This window comes from Phoenix dactylifera, chromosome 11 (genome assembly GCF_051530095.1).
Source record: "Phoenix dactylifera cultivar Ajwa chromosome 11, Ajwa_hap1_PhDact_Kaust_v1.1, whole genome shotgun sequence".
In the NCBI taxonomy this organism is placed as follows: Eukaryota; Viridiplantae; Streptophyta; class Magnoliopsida; order Arecales; family Arecaceae; genus Phoenix; species Phoenix dactylifera.
Window position 1 is genome coordinate 20,918,579 of NC_143200.1, and position 18,424 is coordinate 20,937,002.

At 50.5% G+C, this 18,424-nt stretch overlaps 1 protein-coding gene and 1 non-coding gene across 2 annotated transcripts; both read left to right on the forward strand.

Moving 5' to 3' along the window:
• The first annotated feature begins 2,776 nt into the window (after positions 1-2,776).
• Positions 2,777-2,882, forward strand: LOC120107499 (small nucleolar RNA R71). Its single transcript, XR_005509230.1, has one exon. It is a non-coding gene; the product is annotated as a small nucleolar RNA R71 (small nucleolar RNA).
• A 13,504-nt stretch (positions 2,883-16,386) lies between these two features.
• LOC120105220 (zinc finger A20 and AN1 domain-containing stress-associated protein 1-like) lies at positions 16,387-17,202 on the forward strand. The gene has a single exon (XM_039117480.3). The coding sequence runs from the start codon at positions 16,534-16,536 to the stop codon at positions 17,005-17,007; it is 474 nt and encodes a 157-aa protein (XP_038973408.2). The 5' UTR covers positions 16,387-16,533; the 3' UTR covers positions 17,008-17,202.
• Positions 17,203-18,424: the final 1,222 nt, after the last annotated feature.

The window sequence follows — 18,424 nt, forward strand, 5'->3', positions numbered from 1 at the left end:
CTTTTCCCAACTTAGTACTAGGTTGGTCTCCTTACATCTTTTCAAAACTAAGGTCAAATTGTTCAGACAATCATCAAAAGATATGCCAAAAACTGAGAAATCATCAATGAATACTTCTAGAAAGTTTTCCACCATATCTGAAAAGATGGCCATCATGCATCGTTGAAAAGTTGCGGGTGCATTACATAGTCCAAAAGGCATCCTCCTATATGCAAATGTCCCAAATGGGCAGGTAAAGGTGGTCTTCTCTTGATCGTCCGGGTAGACAGGTACTTGGTTGTATCCAGAATAACCATCTAAGAAGCAGTAGAAACCTTGACCAGCCAACCGTTCCAAAATTTGATCTATGAAAGGTAGAGGGAAATGGTCCTTCCTAGTCATTGAATTAAGTTTTCTATAGTCAATGCACACGCGCCAACCCGTGGTTGTTCGTGTTTGTATTAATTCTCCTTCCGTATTCTCAATCACAGTAATACCTGATTTCTTGGGTACCACTTGTGTCGGACTCACCCACTTACTATCAGAAATTGGATAAATGATTCCGGCATCTAATAACTTCACCACTTCTTTCTTGACTACCTCCTTCATGTTAGGATTGAGTCTTCTTTGCATTTCTCGGGTAGGTTTTGCATCATCTTCGAGATGAATTCGATGCATGCAAACAGAGGGGTCAACCCCTTTCAAATCGGCCACAGACCATCCTATGGCATGTTTATTTTCTTCTAGCACCCTCAAAAGTTTACCCTCCTGTTCAGTAGATAAGTTGGCTGCGATAATTACAGGGAGGCTATCTTCTGGTCCTAGAAAGGCATACTTAAGATTTGTTGGAAGTGGCTTTAACTCAAGTTTAGGTGGTGAATCAATGGAAGGACAAAGTGGCGCGCTGGCAATGGGAGGAAGAGGTTCAGGTCGGCTCTTCCAAGGAAGGGAACTCACTGGAGATTGATTGTCAAGTAAGATGTTAACTTCTTCTATGGCCTTGTCTATATCAAAGTTGTCAATGTCAAAATGGGCCAGACATGCCTCTAAGGGGTCATCTGCTAAGATATAGGGAAGGGCTTCCTCTACAAGATCATCCATTTCGTCAATTAGGCAACACTCGTCTTCCCTCACATGTTGGTCAGCGGCATGAAAAACATTCAATTTAATTTTCATGTTCCCAAATGATATATCCATTGCCCCGGTTCTACAGTTGATACATGCATTGGCTGTTGCTAAAAAGGGACGACCAAGAATCACAGGGATTTGTTTTTTTAGGTTGGGCACATGTTCCATGTCAAGGACGATAAAATCTACTGGAAAATAGAACTTGTCTACCTTGACAAGAACATCTTCAATCATCCCCCGTGGTATCTTCACAGATCGATCAGCCAATTGTAAGGACACCGAGGTAGGTTTTAATTCACCTAACCCAAATTTCTCATAGACTGAATAGGGTAGAAGATTCACACTTGCCCCTAGATCTAAGAGCGCTCGGTCAATGGAGTTATCTCCTATGACACAGGAAATAGTGGGAGCGCCAGGATCTTTGAATTTTGGAGGGGTGTTGTATTGGAGAATGGAACTTACCTGTTCAGTAAGTAAGACCTTTTTAGGCACATGTGTCCTAGATTTTCGCTTTTGGGTGCAAAGGTCTTTGAGAAATTTGGCATAGGAGGGAACTTGTTTGATGGCATCAAGAAGTGGAAGGTTGATTTTAACTTGTTTGAACACCTCCATCATCTCTTCTAGTGAAGTTTCCTTCTTGCCAAAGGGAGTGGGTGCATTAAGTGCTTCAGGAAATGGAGCCTTTGGAGTATGGGTTGTGACAGATGGTGGACTAGCTGAAGAAGGTTTTGGGTTTTCACGTGAAACATTCCTCTCCTCTTCTTCATCTTCCTTATTGTTACCCTCCCCAACCTTATTATCTATTATACGTCCACTCCTTAGGGTAGTCAAAGCATTGGCTTGCTCATGATTTAGTCGGGTTTCTTGAGCCACATATTGTCCCCTAGGATTACTCATTGGTTGACTTGGAAGCTTACCTTCCTCTCGTTTATTTAATGCATTGGCTAGTTGACCCATTTGGGATTCTAGCTTAGCAATTGATTGTGTGTGAGAGTGCAATAGTTGTGTATTTGCCTCCAAACCTTGAAGGGCAGTCAACACCTTCTCCTCAAAGGCTGTATTTCTTTGGGTTGGAGGAGGAGGATGCTGAAATTGAGTTGAGGGACGGTAGAGATGAAAATTCTGAGGGTTTTGAAAATTTTGGGGGAAGGATTGGGAGGTATTAGAAGCTTGCTGCCTCCAAGAAAAATTTGGATGATTCCGCCATCCCGGATTATATGTATTGGAAAATGGATCATTACCCGGTCTGGGCTGTGTTTGGGCAGCATTGATGTGTTCTTGCACGAGTTCGGGATATTGGGGTGCTGAGGGGCACTCATGAATAGGATGCGATGGGCTAGAACAGATAGCACACACTTGTGCTTGGGAAGAACTAACGACCTGTCCTCCTATCATTAGTTGGTCAATCTTATGGGACAATGCATCTACCTTGCTAGACAGGTCCATAGAATGACTTATTTCACAAATGGCCCCTTTTCTTTGAAAATTCGGGGATGCTTGACGAGAACATGAAGCATGGTGGAGGGAGTTTTCATTAAGATTTTCAAATAGTTGCCATGCTTCATGCTCATTTCGAAGCATGAAAGTCCCCCCGCATGCAGCATCGATCATCTGACGGTTTCGTTCCGTCAAACCGTCATAGAAACATTGCACTAGCTGCCACTTAGGTATTTGATGATGAGGGCATTTACGGATTAGGTCCCTAAATCTCTCCCAAGTTTCATAAAATTCTTCTCCCTCGGTTTGGGAGAAGCTTGTAATGGCACGTCTAAACTGGTTCGTTCTTCCTATGGGAAAGTATTTTTTAAGGAATTCTTGTTGCATTTGATCCCAAGAACGAATTGAGTTAGCTTCTAAAGAATTCAGCCATTGTTTGGCTCTATCTTTAAGGGAGAAGGGGAATAATCTAAGTTTTAAAGCATCATCAGTGAAATTTTGAATCTTGACAGTGGTGCAAATCTCAAGGAATTCATCTAGGTGTTTATATGGGTCTTCATTGGTGAGCCCATAAAAAGATGGGAGCATTTGGATCACACTAGACTTTATTTCATATTGTACAGCTGCTACCTCAGGTAATCGAATGCAAGATGGGGAAGTATAAATAGTGGGAGTAAAGTATTCCCTCAAGAGTTTGGGTTGTTCTTCAGCCATCTTAAGAGGTGGGGATGATCCTAATGTTTTGATCTTAGCTCGAATGTTCCTAAGGGTTCGTTCTATTTCAGGGTCAAAAGGTAATAGATTTTGTACTCTAGAACGACTACCGTGCATACACTAGTACTTGATCAATCAAGCATGCAATAAAAGAGAAAAGCATATCAATCCTAGTCTTTGTCCTAAAATCACTAGACAGCTCCTAACTGGTTTGAAGAGGTCACCTAAGCCTCCAATCCGGTCTAATGAACCGAGTTGACCAGGTAAGCTCCCAGGTAAGTGGAGGGGTCACGATGCGTTCGCAAAGGTCCCACTTAAAACCCACTTGCCTCGAACAGATGAACTGTCTCCCTTATAGGGACAAAGCTTGCCTAGACATCAACTAAGCCACAGAGCGAAATTGGTGCAACTTTCGGTGATCTTCGTCCTATTGAGCTCGAATGTCCCTAGGAGCCAACGTCTAATTGATTTTAATTAAAGATGACACTATGTGAGATTGAGTTCACCTAAGTTGGGCAAGAGTCCGGTGATGAAATCCGGCTCTTATCTTGTTGGGGTGATTGCCCTTACTATGTGCAAATTGATTTGTGTATGTGTATCAAGCATGCATTCACAATTTTGCTATAATTAAAATCAAACAATCACCACAAAATTTCAAACCAATAATTAATTTAAATAAGAAAAGTTTAGAGGTTACCAAAGGGAATTTCCCCAGCAATTTAATTTTTTTTTTTTTTTGCAAACCTCTACAACATTTCTTTTCCGGCAGTTCTCCTTTTGATCATCCCAGATTTTTTCCTCGATTCCTGATCAAATAATATAAATAAAAATTAGTAAGGGAGAAAAGGAAGATAAGAAAAGTAACAATAATAGAATTTTTTTTTAAAAGAATTTTTTTTTTAATTTTTAAATAATTTTTTTTAATAAGAAAAATAACTATGCTAGCAATCCCCGGCAACGGCGCCAAAAATTGATCGGTTATTTCAATTTTGAAAATAAACCACGCAATAGCACGTATCCTGTAGGATAGTGATTACGGGTGTCGGTCCACAGGGATTGGAGACAAGTTATTTTTCTTTTAAAAATAAATCAAAAAGAAGGATTTGCTAACTTGATTCAACTAAATTAATCTATGAGTACGAATTGAAATTTAATCAAAGTAAATAGATCTAGGGTTTGGAATCCACCACATAGCATTGCATCAAGGATTGTGTTCTTAATTTTTATCTTTTGGAAGGCATGCAATTTTGGCTATAAGCCTTTTAAAATAAAAACATAAAGAGTGTTAGGAAGATCCATCTTCGGTATAGCATGAAGTGTCTACCTAAGTATGCTAATCTAGGATGCAGCACACTTCATCTTCCTAGGCATGGATCATCTTAGACTACTTTAGCAAACATGATTAGTAACTAGCATGCTCAAAGTTTAAATATCATAAAGGAATATTTCATTGAAAATAAGAATTTAAACAAGCTCCAAAATAATAATAAAAATAAGAACTACAATGCCCTGATACATTGCTAGGGCTTCATCCAGCCCTAGACTAGATGTTTAGCCGAGCATGGCTTCCGGACGACCTCCCATCCTCAAATGAAGTTGATCACCTCCCATAATTCCCAAAATATCCAAGACTCTTCTCTTTCCTCCCCTCTCTCTTCTTTTTTTTATTTCTTTCTCTCGGCTTTCTTCTTCTTCTTCACCGAAACAGAGCCCCCCTGTTTCTTTCTTCTCCACCGAGCCTCCTCCCTCTGTTTCTTCCCTCTCTCCCTTTTATAGATCAATTGTTGAAGCATCGAGAGGGAGAGGATGCGTGATTGCTGGGGATCCGATTGCTTGGGGGCTGGGATTTGGAAACGGAAGGAGGGCGTCAATCCGTGGGATCACCAGCTGCATTTGAAACGGGCGGAAGAAATGGGAGCTTGATCGACGGGAGGAAATCACGGAAGAGGTGCTGGGTCCTTGGGTCACAGTGCTTGCAGACGCGGAGGCTTGAAGCGTGGGATGCATCACCGGCGGAAGAAATGGTGCTGGAGGACCACTGCAGACGGACGCTGGGAACTTGGACTGGTGCTTAAACTTGGAAGCAGGATCGCTGGGATCACGGGGACGTTGAAAGGAGCTGGAGATCCGGAAGAGTGGAGAACATGGATCCGTGGTTGCAGAGGCAGGAAGGAAGATGGCTGCGTTGCCTTGATCACGGATGGGTGACTTCCGGCTGCTGGGAGGATCGCTCCGAATGGTGGGTGGCCGCGGGATCAACGGGGAGATGCCTCGACGCGGCTTGATGGCGGAGCTGGGTCTCGGCTGCGGGCTGCGTCACAGGCGGAGGACGAGGCGGAATCGATGGGAAGAAGGGGAACGGCCCGGATGCACTGCGGGGGGAGAAGATGAACAGTGGCTTCTTGTTTACATTATTATTTTTTTTTTGTAACACTGTTCATATGAACAGTGTTTTCACGGGACACTGTTCATATGAACAGTGAATTCCCCGAAATTATTTTTATTTATTTTATTATATTTATTATTTTCTTTTTTTTTTTGTTTTTTAAATTTATAAATTTTATATGAAGGCAGGTAAAGAATTGGTTGGGAGTTACTTTGGGTTTGAAGTGGGTCATGATTGTTGATTTGGCTTGAACTCGTTCTCGAGCCCAATGTCATTTAATTCTTACTAAACTGCTTCAGATTGGACTCAACCAGATCAGACCGTGACTTAATAAAAGAGTTAATCAAATATTTTCCTATACAATTATAACTTTCAATCAAATCAGGACCAAAGCCCATTTAGTTATAACCTTAGTCGGGTCAACACAATCTCCTTATATATTTTTTTGTAATTTTCATGAAGGATTGCAACCAAGGGAGAGACAAGTTCAGAATCTAGTTTAAGAGAATAATTACCATATTTTAAACTTACTTCAATGTTTGTTCAATTTCATGGTAAAATATGTATTTATCAGTTTAAAAATATTGATAAGTGCTATGGAAAGGTAACTAAATTATAAATTATTAAGCACTTATCAGGGCTTCAGGCTAGTCTGCTCCCGGGTTGATCATCGGGTTAGCCTGACATCCGAGGGTTGTCAGGCCTCAGGAAATTCCGCTCGTTGGTCGGCCAAGGCTGGCGCAAGCCGAGGCGACCGGTCGGGGCTTCAGGCTAGTCTGCTCCCGGGATGATCATCGGGTTAGCCTGGCATCCGAGGGCCGTGCCTCGGGAGATTCCGCTCGTTGGTCGGCCAAGGCTGGCGCAAGCCGAGGCGACCGGTCGGGGCTTCAGGCTAGTCTGCTCCCGGGTTGATCATCGGGTTAGCCTGGCATCCGAGGGCCGGGCCTCGGAAAATTCCGCTCGTTGGTCGGCCAAGGCTGGCGCAAGCCGAGGCGACCGGTCGGGGCTTCAGGCTAGTCTGCTCCCGGGATGATCATCGGGTTAGCCTGGCATCCGAGGGCCGAGCCTCGGGAAATTCCGCTCGCTGGTCGTGCGCCTGTCGCTTGCCGCCCGACGGGATTTCTCCGTGGCCAGCTGCGATCGTGTTTCTCCTCCTCTCCAAGCGTCGCCTGGGGAACACCAGATGGGCATTAAATGCTAATTGAGGGGTTACCTGGGAAATCGGATCGCCAGTTGCTGCTTGTGAGGAGTGTCAGTTAAGCGGCCGCGATGCGCGCGTTCTTCGAGGCGGATGCGGCCTGGGCACGGGCGGAGATACGTGGACCTAGGGGTACAGGGCACCCGGAGTGTCCTGCACAAAAAATGCGATTAAGGAGAATGACGCTTAGGAAATCGCGGGAAGATACGCCTTAAGAGCCGGATCGGCTCCGGATTCAATGCGCCCGCATTTATTGGAGCCACCCGTATCGGAACGACCGGGGGGCCGCAGTTTGGCTATAAATATAGGTGCAGGTGCGATGGAGCCTGCCAAGCCGGAGCTGTTCAAGTTGCCATGGATCGTGGACCTTCTCTCTGGCGCATGGCTGAGAGACTCCTGCCGAAGGAACGGGAGGCGCGCCCCTCGCGACTTCAGCCAACTAGCCGTTTCATCTGGGATCAGCAAGGAGGGTCTCCCCGGCGGAACTCCGCTCTAGGCGTTTTATCCGGGATCACATCTCCCCTCCTTGAAGTTCAGCCTCCCGATTGAGCTCTGCACCAGACGCCTGATCCGGGACCGCGCCTCCATATGCTCTTCCCCCTCGTATTCCTTCTCTCCCCTAACACTGGGGAGGACCGGAATATCCCTTGGAGGTGGCGTTCCTCTGGAGGCAGCGGGAGCTTCGTCGGCGGCGGCTCCTCATCCTCTTCGTGGGGCGTGGATGGCGCCTCCGGTTGGAGGCAGTGTGGACTTCTCCTTCGTCCACTTCTTCTTCATCCGCGCCGGCTCTTCGTCTCTTTCGTGAGACGCCGATGGCGCCTCCGGTTGGAAGCACCCACTTCCGACGGGATTGCAACCGCTTCAGATGGAGGTTTCGGGATCCCAGATCTTCAGCTCCTCGGAGTCTCCACCTCTTCTTTACTTTCTTTACACCCTAATTCCCCCCTGGGAATTCCTTGTAATCACACGAGCATGCCGTTGTAACCAGAAATTATTGAAATGCAAAGCGTTATACATTTTTGAACTGTCTTCCTGGCATCGTCGTTCTACTGGTAATACATCCGCAGGTTAGCGGAATTCCAGCTCCTTAGAATTTCTCGACCATCTAGGGCCTCCAGCTGGTAGGAGCCAGGTCGGTTTACCCAGCGAACCTTATATGGGCCTTCCTAATTTGGCGCTAGCTTCCCACCTTCCGCAGGTCGAGATGCTTTAGCTCGCCTTAGCACCAGATCTCCGATTCTGAAAAGCTTCGGTCGGACCTTGGAGTTGTAATATCGGGCCACCCTCCGCTGATACATCGCCATCCGAACCTGCGCCATTTCCCTCGCTTCTTCCAAGAGATCCAGGTTCCCTCGGAGTTGTTCCGAATTGGCCTCGGGTCGGTGCGCGGCCACCCGAGGTGAGGGGAGTCCGAGCTCCACGGGGACAACGGCTTCCGTGCCATAGGTTAGGCTGAAAGGCGTCTCCCCGGTAGGGGTCTGATGCGTGGTCCGATACGCCCAAAGGACATTCTCGAGTTCTTCGACCCAAGCTTGCCCCGTCCGACCGATTCGCGCTTTGATTCCTTGGAGGATTGTCCGATTTGTGACCTCGGCCTCGCCGTTGGTTTGGGGATGCGACACAGATGTGAACCGATGCTCGATCCCGAACTCCTCGCAGAAGTCACGGAAATGCTTGTTGTCGAACTGTCGCCCATTATCCGAGATGAGGACCCGAGGTACCCCAAATCGGACAATGATGTTCTTCTTCACGAACTTCCGGACTTGCACCTCCGTGATAGTGGCCAGCGGCTCTGCCTCCACCCACTTGGTGAAGTAGTCGATTGCAACAATCAAAAATTTCCGCTGAGCTGAAGCGACGGGGAATGGTCCGAGGATATCCATTCCCCACTGGGCGAAGGGCCAGGGTGCAGTGATTGGCGCCAAGGGGACAGAAGGGACTCTCTGGACGTTGGCGTGGCGCTGGCAGGCGTCGCATTTCCGCACATGATCCTTTGAGTCCTCCAACAAGGTAGGCCAATAATAGCCTTGCCTCATGATCTTATGCGCCAAGGACCTAGCCCCCAGGTGCGATCCGCAGATGCCTTCGTGGACTTCGCTGAGGGCGTAGGCCGCTTCCGAGGGGCGGAGGCACCTTAAGAGGGGGGCGGTGAACGAGGTCCGATACAGCCTCCCTTCATAGAGTACGTAGTGGGCGGACTTCATGATGAGTCGCCGAGCTTGATCTTCGTCCTCTGGGAGGATTCCTTCGGCGAGGTAGGCGACGAGCGGGTCCATCCAAGATGGCTCCGGATCAATCGCCATCACCGCTCCGGCCTCGCCGATGCTCGGGGCATCCAGGGTCTCCAGGTAGATCGCCCTCGACAAGTTGTGCGCGTCTGCGCCCACCAAGCGGGACAGCCTGTCGGCCCTGGCATTTTCGCTTCTCGGGACCTGCTGAATGTCAACACTGCCGAGGTCGGGAATGAGTGCTTGCACCTTCCAGACATAGCTCTGCATGGTCGGGCTCCGAGCCTCGAACTCCCCTCGGACCTGCCCGACCACCAGCTGGGAGTCGGTGAAGACCTTCAAACGCCGGATGCCGAGCTCCTTGGTGAGTTTGAGTCCTGTGACTAGGGCCTCGTATTCCGCCTCATTGTTGGTCACTGGAAATCCGAACCTCAAGGCATACTCGGCTATCACTCCATCGGGACTGGTAAGGACCAGCCCGGCCCCTCCACCTTCGGGGTTCGACGACCCATCAATGTGAAGCGTCCAGATTGGGAGGTCGAGGCTGGGTGTTTCCGGCGGCCTAGGTTCCGCCTCCTGCACAGTGCACTCAGCGAGGAAGTCCGCGAGCACCTGGGCCTTGATGGCGGGTCGGGGCTGGTAGCGGATGTCGAACTCACCAAGTTCTACTGCCCACTTCACCAGCCGTCCCGCATTCTCAGGATTGCTGAGGATCTGCCGCAGTGGTTGATCGGTCAAGAGGGTGACAGGATGAGCCTGGAAATAGGGGCGAAGCCTCCTGGCCGCAGTGAGCAGCGCGAAGGCGATCTTTTCCGCCTTCGCATACCGCGTCTCGGCATCCCGTAGGACCCGGCTGATGTAGTACACAGGCTTCTGGAGCTTTGCCTCTTCCCGAACCAGTACTGCGCTGACTGCGGTTGGGGAGACCGCCAGATAGAGGTAGAGCATCTCCCCCTCTTGCGGCTTGGACAGCAGGGGAGGAGACGCCAAGTACTCCTTGAGTTGGTCGAATGCCACTTGACATTCGGCCGTCCAAAGGAAGTCTTTCGGACGCTTCAACACCTTGAAGAACGGTTGGCAGCGTTCGGCCGATTTTGCCACAAATCGTCCGAGCGCGGCGACCCTTCCAGCGAGCTCCTGAACCTCCTTCACTTTGGTCGGAGGGGACATATCTTGGATGGCCTTGATTTTGTTAGGGTTGGCTTCGATCCCCCGCTGGTTGACAATGAAACCGAGGAACCTCCCGGCCGAAGCGCCAAAGGCGCACTTCGCTGGGTTCAGCTTCATGCGAAACTTCCGCAGGGTGGCAAAAGTCTCCTCCAGATCCGCGATGTGCTGGTCGGCATGACGGCTCTTCACCAGCATATCGTCCACGTACACCTCCATGTTTCGGCCGATTTGCCCTTTGAAGATTTTGTTGACGAGGCGCTGGTAAGTGGCGCCAGCATTCTTCAGACCAAAGGGCATTACCTTGTAACAGTACAGCCCCCGGTCTGTTATAAAGGCAGTTTTCTCCTCGTCCTGTGGAGCCATCATTATTTGGTTGTAGCCGGAGAAGGCGTCCATGAAAGACAGCAGCTGATATCCGGAAGTCGCGTCGACTAGTTGGTCTATCCGTGGAAGCGGAAAGCTATCCTTGGGGCACGCCTTGTTCAGGTCGGTGTAGTCGACGCACATCCTCCACTTCCCGCTCGCCTTCCGGACAAGTACGACATTTGCCAGCCATTCGGGGTAGCTGACCTCCCTTATGAATCCTGCCTCCAAGAGCTTGTCTACCTCCTGGTCGACCACTCGGATCCGATCCAGGGCACAGTGTCTCTTCTTCTGCTTTACTGGTCGGTGGGTTGGGTCGACGTTGAGGGCGTGAGAAATGACCTCCGGGTCGATCCCAGGTACATCGGCCGCCGACCAGGCAAATACATCAGCATTGGCTCGGAGGAATTCCACTAACCTGAGCCGAGCTTCCGAGTCGAGGTTGGCACCGACCCGGACCGTACGGTCCGGGCGACCCTCCTCAAGGGGAACTTCGATCACACCCTCGGCCGGCTCCCCGTGCCGCAAAGCCACCTCGTCTCTGGCGTCAAGGGACTCGACGCTTAGGGCCTCCACGGGCTTCTTCCCTTTGAGAGTTGCTAGGAAACATTGCCGTGCGGTCGGTTGGTCACCTCGGACCTCTCCAATCCCGGCCGCCGTGGGGAACCGCATTAGCAAATGGTATGTAGAGACTACCGCGCGAAGGGCGTTCAGTCCGGGTCGTCCGAGGATAGCGTTGTAGGCCGAGGGAACACGGACGACCAAGAATCGGAGCCGCACCGTGGCTTCTGCGGGTGCAACGCCCGCAGTCACAGGCAGCTCAACGACACCTTCGGCCGAGATAGCGTCTCCAGTGAATCCTATGAGGGGGGTGGATGTTTTGTGCAACACTTGTCGGGACAAGCTCATCTTTTGGAAGGCCTCGTAAAACAAAATATCAGCTGAGCTTCCACTATCCACAAGAACACGCCTTACATCATAGTTCGCCATAGTGAGGGAGATCACCATGGCATCATCATGGGGGGTCTGAACCCCCTTTACATCCTCATCACAAAAAGTGATTACATTTCCGACCCGCTGCCTCTTCGCGACGGCCACCCCTGATGCTTCCACCGAGCCCCCTGCGTTCCTCACAGGCCGAGAGCAGCCCCCAGTGATGGTGTGGATCACGCCCGCGACGGGTCGATTCTGCTTCCGAGGCTCCTGAGGGGCCGGGTCGGCCGGGCGCGGGTCTGCGGGGGGACGTCGGTCGTTTACATATCGACCGAGACGCCCTCGGCGGATGAGAGCCTCGATCTCGTCCCGAAGCTGGAAGCAGTCTTCGGTGTCGTGGCCGTGGTCTCGGTGGTACTCACAGTACGCTCGAGAGGGCCTCCTCCCAGGGATTTTCTTCATCTGCCTCGGGACCGGGAGGTTCTCCCGCCCCTTGACCTCCATAAGGATCTGGGCCCGGGGGGCCAGGAGTGGGGTGTACCGGTTGAAGCGTCGGTGCGGAGAACGAGGGCGTGGGGCGCCGTGGTTCCTCGCCGGTGACGGGCTTCTGCGCCGATGTTGAGGCGTCGGGCTCCTCCTCTGGGGTGCCTCTTTTCGCCTTTGCTTCCCGAGCTTTAGAGGGGCCTCGGCGGCCTCCTTGTTCCGGTGGGCGGCTGCCTCCTCGGCGTCTGCATACTGGTTCGCCCGAGACAACAGCTCCGGGAAGCTCCGCGGCAGGCGTTTGTCCAGGGAGAAGGTGAGTCTGCCCTTCCGGAAGCCACGCTTCAGGGCTGAGAGAGCCACCTCCTGGCTCAGGTTCCGGACCTCCAATGTAGCCTTGTTGAAGCGGGTAAGGTAATCCCGCAGGCTTTCTCCCTCGTTTTGCCGGACATCAAAGAGGGAGTCGGAAACCAATCGCCGCCGGCTACTGACGGCGAAATGGCTGATGAAGAGGCGAGTGAACTGGTCAAAGGACTGGATAGAGTCAGCCTCCAGGCCGGCGAACCACGCCCTGGCTGGGCCACGGAGGGTCGCCGGGAAGGCCTTGCAGAGGAGGGGATCTGATGCTCCATGGAGGAGCATAAGAGTCCTGAAACTCTCCACGTGATCCCGCGGGTCCGCCGCCCCGTCATAGGGCTCGATCGCCGGCATTTTGAATCCCGGCGGATTTGGGGTCCGCAGGATCCTCGAGGCAAACGCCGGTTGGGAGGAGATCTCCAAGTCGGCGAAGGGATCTTTAGAGTGGCCCTTCAGGACCTGGAGTTGTCGGTGGAGATCGTCCACCCGCCGGTCCAGGGAGCGCGACCGGTGGGTGGGAGACAAGGAGCACCGAGAGGGGGACCGACTGGAGCGCGGGTTCCTTGAGGACTGGGGGGTCTGGGAACGCGCCCGGGCCCGCCTCTTGTACCCCGCGCAGCTTCGATGGGACGGTCCCGGCAGAATGGACCGTGCTCGAGAATCTTCCTCGCGCCGGCGCTCCTCCCCATGGGAGAGGAAGGAGCGCGGGTTAAGGAGGACAGGTGAGCGCTCAGGGAGCAGCGGCTCCTGGGCCCGCTGCGACGCCCGAGACATCACACCCTGCAGGTTCTGCACTGCCTCCGCGAGGGTGCGGACCTGCTGGGCTAACTGGTCGAACTGAGCGGCTTCGACCATCTGAATCGGGGGTGGAACGGTTGAGTGTTGCTGAGAATGTGTTGGAGACGCAGCGGCCTCCCGGCCGGAGGCGCGAGAGGCCCCGCGACCGGAGGCATTGGAAGCTCCACGACCACCTCGCCGTGCCATTACGATCGCTCTGAGATCAGGCCCTCCTTCTAGCGCCAACTGTTGCTGGTGGTCCAAACCGAGAACGATTGACACAGCGGTGTGGACGGGGTTCCGTCTGAGTTGTCTTGGTTGGTGTTGGTTACGCTCCACCTTCCACCGGGAAACCTGCGAGCAAGCCTCGCACCACCACTGGGGTAGTGGGGGCCCTCCGACGATCAAGTCAGAGGAGATTGGAGGAGGAGGAGAAATGATAATAGCAAGCAAGAGAGTGCTCTGGAAGATATTGCTTACCCCCCCTTCTCCCCCCAGCCGCATATATACCTGGCTGGGGGGTCTCTCAGGGGGGTTTGTCATCGTGGGGCGCGATGGAGTGGCCACTGACATGGCCGTTACAGGGCGTCGTGGAGCAGCGCTGGGTACGGCCATGACAGGGCGTAGTGGAGTTCCGCTTTGTACGGCTGATACAGGAGATCGTGGAACAGCATCGGATACAGCCGTTGCAGGGAGTAGTGGAGCAGGAGGCCTCGGCGTGCCTCTGGGAAGCAGCCTGTCGTTATCAAGAGATCTCCGACTCGGGGTCGGAGTGCTGGATCAGGGGGCAGCCGACCCGGGGTCGGGCTGCGGTGCTGAGGATATCCGACTTGGGGTCGGTTGCTAGATTAAGGGGCAGCCGACTCGGGGTCGGGCCGCGAAGCCGAAGATGTCCGACTCGGGGCCGGACTGCTGGATCAAAGGACAGCCGTAGTCTTCATGGGCGCGCGTGCCGGTCACGTGGAGCATGGCGGCTTAGTTCCCCCGTAACAAAAATATAAAATATTGTATAAATTTTAAAATATATAAATAGTAATATAAATATAAATATTCAGAAAAATATATATTATATAATCTCTCATTACGACTCAATTGGTTGAGAGTTTGTACGCTGAACTCGAGCAGAGTTCAGAACCCAATTTATCAGGTTGTGTAAAATGATCGAAGTATGAGCTAGCATCATTTTTTTTTTTTGTTGTTTGTTGCTGCATGTAGTAGCATAAAAGTAAAAGGAAAATGCTAAGTGACTTGGGTGGTTTGTTCTTTCAATTCTACCATTTTTAGATTTTTTTTGTCAAAAAACTCACATTTCACTGACTCTTAAGAAAAAAAAGATATATAGTGATGTTGCAACATCTCTCTCTCTGTAAATGCTAAATAGGTTATGGAATAACTATGGCATAGTTTCAAGCTAAACATATACACGAGGACATATTACTATATGCATTATGTTTCTGAACACGGGTAAACACACTAATCTATAAATGAAGTAGGGCCATCTACATATAGAAATCAATCTATGTACTCTAATAAAATGTTGGTCAGACCATGTCACACCACTTATTATATTGTTTAGTTTCAAATGAGATATAGATAAGTAGCTCTCCTCATGCCACGTTTTTTTGGTGTTTTTAAGCTGGATTCAGTCTACTATGGATCACGAAGAATCCAAATTCCACGTACAAAAAAATTGGAGAATTACAGATCAATCACTCATCATCACCTCCGTATCCATGGATTAAAAACGTGCGACTGAACGGGACAAAACGCATGCGACTAGATCCTGAAGAGGATCTAAACTTATCATAAACGGGACGGCGTCTCCACCGTTGAACCGCCCGCCGAGTTTTCTTCTCGCTCAAGAATAACCGAGGGCGCGTGTCAATTCATGGTCGCGGCCGTACAGGATCTCTTCAGCTGGACTGGGCCGAACGCGCCACACCGTACAGTCCGCCGCTCTCTCGGATGCTTGTGGGTGCCTCCGGTTTTTGGAGGGCGCGTGGCACTTGATGATTAGTTTGAAGGGAATGTCTGGTGTTCGGGAAGGTTAGGGGATAAATGGGTTGGCGCCAGCTGGATGGCACGACAACGGGCTGCCCGTGCGACACGTCGGATTGACGGCTGCGCCACGGCATCGTCGGACGGCGACAAAGTCGGTCTCCGGACGTCCACGCGGCCCCGTGATTGATAAAATATAAAAGCTAGCGGCGGTCAGATTGGGCGGCCGAGTGGCTAGGGGTAGTTCGCAGCTCCCAAATTTACGGAATTGCCCTCACCGGATTTCTCCGGTTGAGGTGGTGTACGGATTTGTCGTTCCATCAGAACTGCTCATTCTCTGGCTATCTTGTCTTGTCCGCCGGACGGCAGCCCAGTGGCCTCTGCATCTTGATGTCGACTTGTAGCGGAAAGGCATTCCTCTTTTTTTTTTTCCTTGTTTTTTTTCAAAATGACGGTTTTTCTTTGCTGCATAGCAGCTACTATGTAAGTGATCAAAATTTTATGCAACATTAACTGGCTTGAATAATTTTAAATCACATGTTTGTGTTTGAAAATTGGAATGAGATATCACATCAAAAATGGATAGCCATTCTATAGAAAAAGTTCTACTCCGTAAAATTGACCAACCCCTCGCTATTTATATCTTTTTTGAATAGCATAAAAAAGCATGGCAGCTTATAAGAAAGTATGACAATGCTCTGAATTATAAACTTTTTTTCAAATAATTATTTTTTTTTCCAAGAAAGCCAACAAATATGTGCCAACAAATATGTGCCATCGTAATATTTAAATTAAAATTTATAAATATTAATTAATCCTCTCAGCTTTTCTATATGAGAAAATAATTTTTTTATTTCTATAAATAAAAAATAGGGTTAGAGGTATACTACTTTTCTCACGAAGAAGGAAGCCGTGTGGCATTCCTACCGTGATTATTTTCTTGCTAAATATTACGGTCGCCGATGCATCTTATCACCTCGCTCACGAGTCACGTCGGCTCAGAGGCCGCATCGGCCGGCGGTTTGCATCCGGGTCCACCATCGTCGGCGGCACACGCGATATTTTCCGATTCAATAGTATTATATTATATAAATATCTCACGGACAATTTTGCCACCACAATACCGACATGATGTCGTGCAGGGGCGATTTCGTAAAATAAGCGCCCAATACAGGGCCAATTTCGGGATCGGACCGCGTTCCCATGGGGCTCCTTTTCCTTGCCATGACCTTCGACGCCCTCTCCCCCCACCCCTTGAAAAACCCCTCTCCATCCCCTCTTCCCCCTCCACGGCCCGCTCAAAACCCCTCTCCTCTCGCGTTCACAGATCCTTCAATCCTCCCGAAACCCTGACCCTAACCCCAGCGAGCAATCGAAGACGAGAAATGGCCCAGAGAGAGAAGGAGCTCCAGGTCCCGGAGACCCTCACCCTCTGCGTCAACAACTGCGGCTTCTACGGCAACCCCGCCACCAACAACATGTGCCAAGCCTGCTTCCAGGCTGCCGGATTCGCCTCCCCCTCGCCGCCCTCCCGCTCCAGCCACGAGAAAGCTAGCTCCGCCCCGGCTCGGTCGCCGGATCCGGCTGCGGAAGCAGGGAGGGAAGGTGCGGAGGGGCCGGCGGGCAAGGCTGATGCTGCCGCCGCGGTGGTGTCGCCGGCGAGGCGGGTGAGCCGGTGCGCGGGTTGCCGGAAGAGGGTGGGGCTTACGGGGTTCCGGTGCCGGTGCGGTAAGCTGTTCTGCGCGCAGCACCGGTACTCGGACCGCCACGACTGCAGCTTCGACTACAAGGCAGCCGGCCGGGAAGCCATCGCCCGGGAGAACCCTGTCGTCCGAGCCGCCAAGATCGTCAAGATTTGAGGTGCTGATGTGGGGAAGAAAATTCCCCCTTTTATTATACCTTCTTCTTCGGTCAGATCTCTTCTATTTGGTAAAAATGGTGTCATGGGGAAATCTCCGATATCGGAGAGACAAAGCCTGTTCCATTTTTTTTATCAAATATATACAGATTAAAAAGAAAAAAAACTCATCTGGATCTTGGATTAAATTCTCGAATTTCTCGTACTTCAGTTTTTTTTTTTCTCGAACTTGGGTTGGCGATAAGTATGCTGTAAGCATGATTGCACGAATCACGAGGTGGGAAATGAGATTTCGTGGCGATCAGCCCGACGTCAAAATCGCGATACGGCGGGCCACGCAGCCCGTTTACTGTTTGAGGACGTGGGATATGGGGTGCGGTGGGCCGGCCTTGGAACGGACGGTCCGCCATCGTTGGACGAATGGACGGTGGTCCTTCGTCAATCTCAAATCGCAGTTGTTTCTTGACCGCATCGGTGCTTTAGCAAAAAAAAAAAAAACATGGGCGCTTCATCCACCTTGCGGGCCGTGGACTACCCCCTGGACTCCAAACTAAGCCGTATACCCCAAAACACCGTAAAAATTCCATTCGCCAGTCATAGAATATTTGGTTGATATCAAATCATGTGGCCGAAGTTTTTCAGTCCTCCTTTTACTACCTTGAAGTGGGTCGTTTAGTCATAGAATATTAAAGCCAATTACTTAACTCTAGTTAGTTTGGAACTTTCTCGGTCCATATTTTTTGGCTGGGTAAGCCAATATTTCAGCCTAGCTCACTATGATGAGAACTTAGAGCAGTTAGAAAGTCAGAATAAGTGGGCCTTTTCAGCCTAGGAGAACTTTCAGAAACTTGACGTTGCTTTTGTTATTAGGCCAGACTTTGCCTATATGCAGTGGTCCAGAGACCATCAATAAGGCTCCCTATAAAAGCTTGTCAACGAGGCCATCAAAAGACCTTGCTCTGCCGCTGAAGCGGTAGCTCGGTGGAACGGAGCCTTACTTCCAACCAAATGATTTCGAGTTCGAAACGCGCGGACGTCGATTAAATTGCGGAGACCGGATGTTCTCTGCTCGGACACGGGGTTTGGAAAAGCTACTGGTCCGCTAGTAGTCTCAATGGTGCCAGATGTGACGTACTCACACAGAGGGTTCATGTCGGAGCCCAGAAGAGTATCCGAGTCGGACCCACGGATGGGGAGGATATGAATAAAACCGGCTGGGGTACCCAACATACGGTTATTTCTGCCTGCATCGAACATTCTTCTGGCGGATGATGCAACCGATGAAGTAGCAAATTAATTTCATTGTCTATATATGTTAGACTGGGAAGCTATCCAGTTGGCAAGAAAGCTAGCATGAGCTGTGTCTCCGTTATAACAACGTTTGTCTTTCTTTCTTTAATGGCTAAATGTGCCTCCAG

What these genes read in the sequence shown, in the direction of transcription:
- LOC120105220 (XM_039117480.3), top strand. Translation starts at nt 16,534, where the DNA reads ATGGCCCAGAGAGAGAAGGAGCTCCAGGTCCCGGAGACCCTCACCCTC.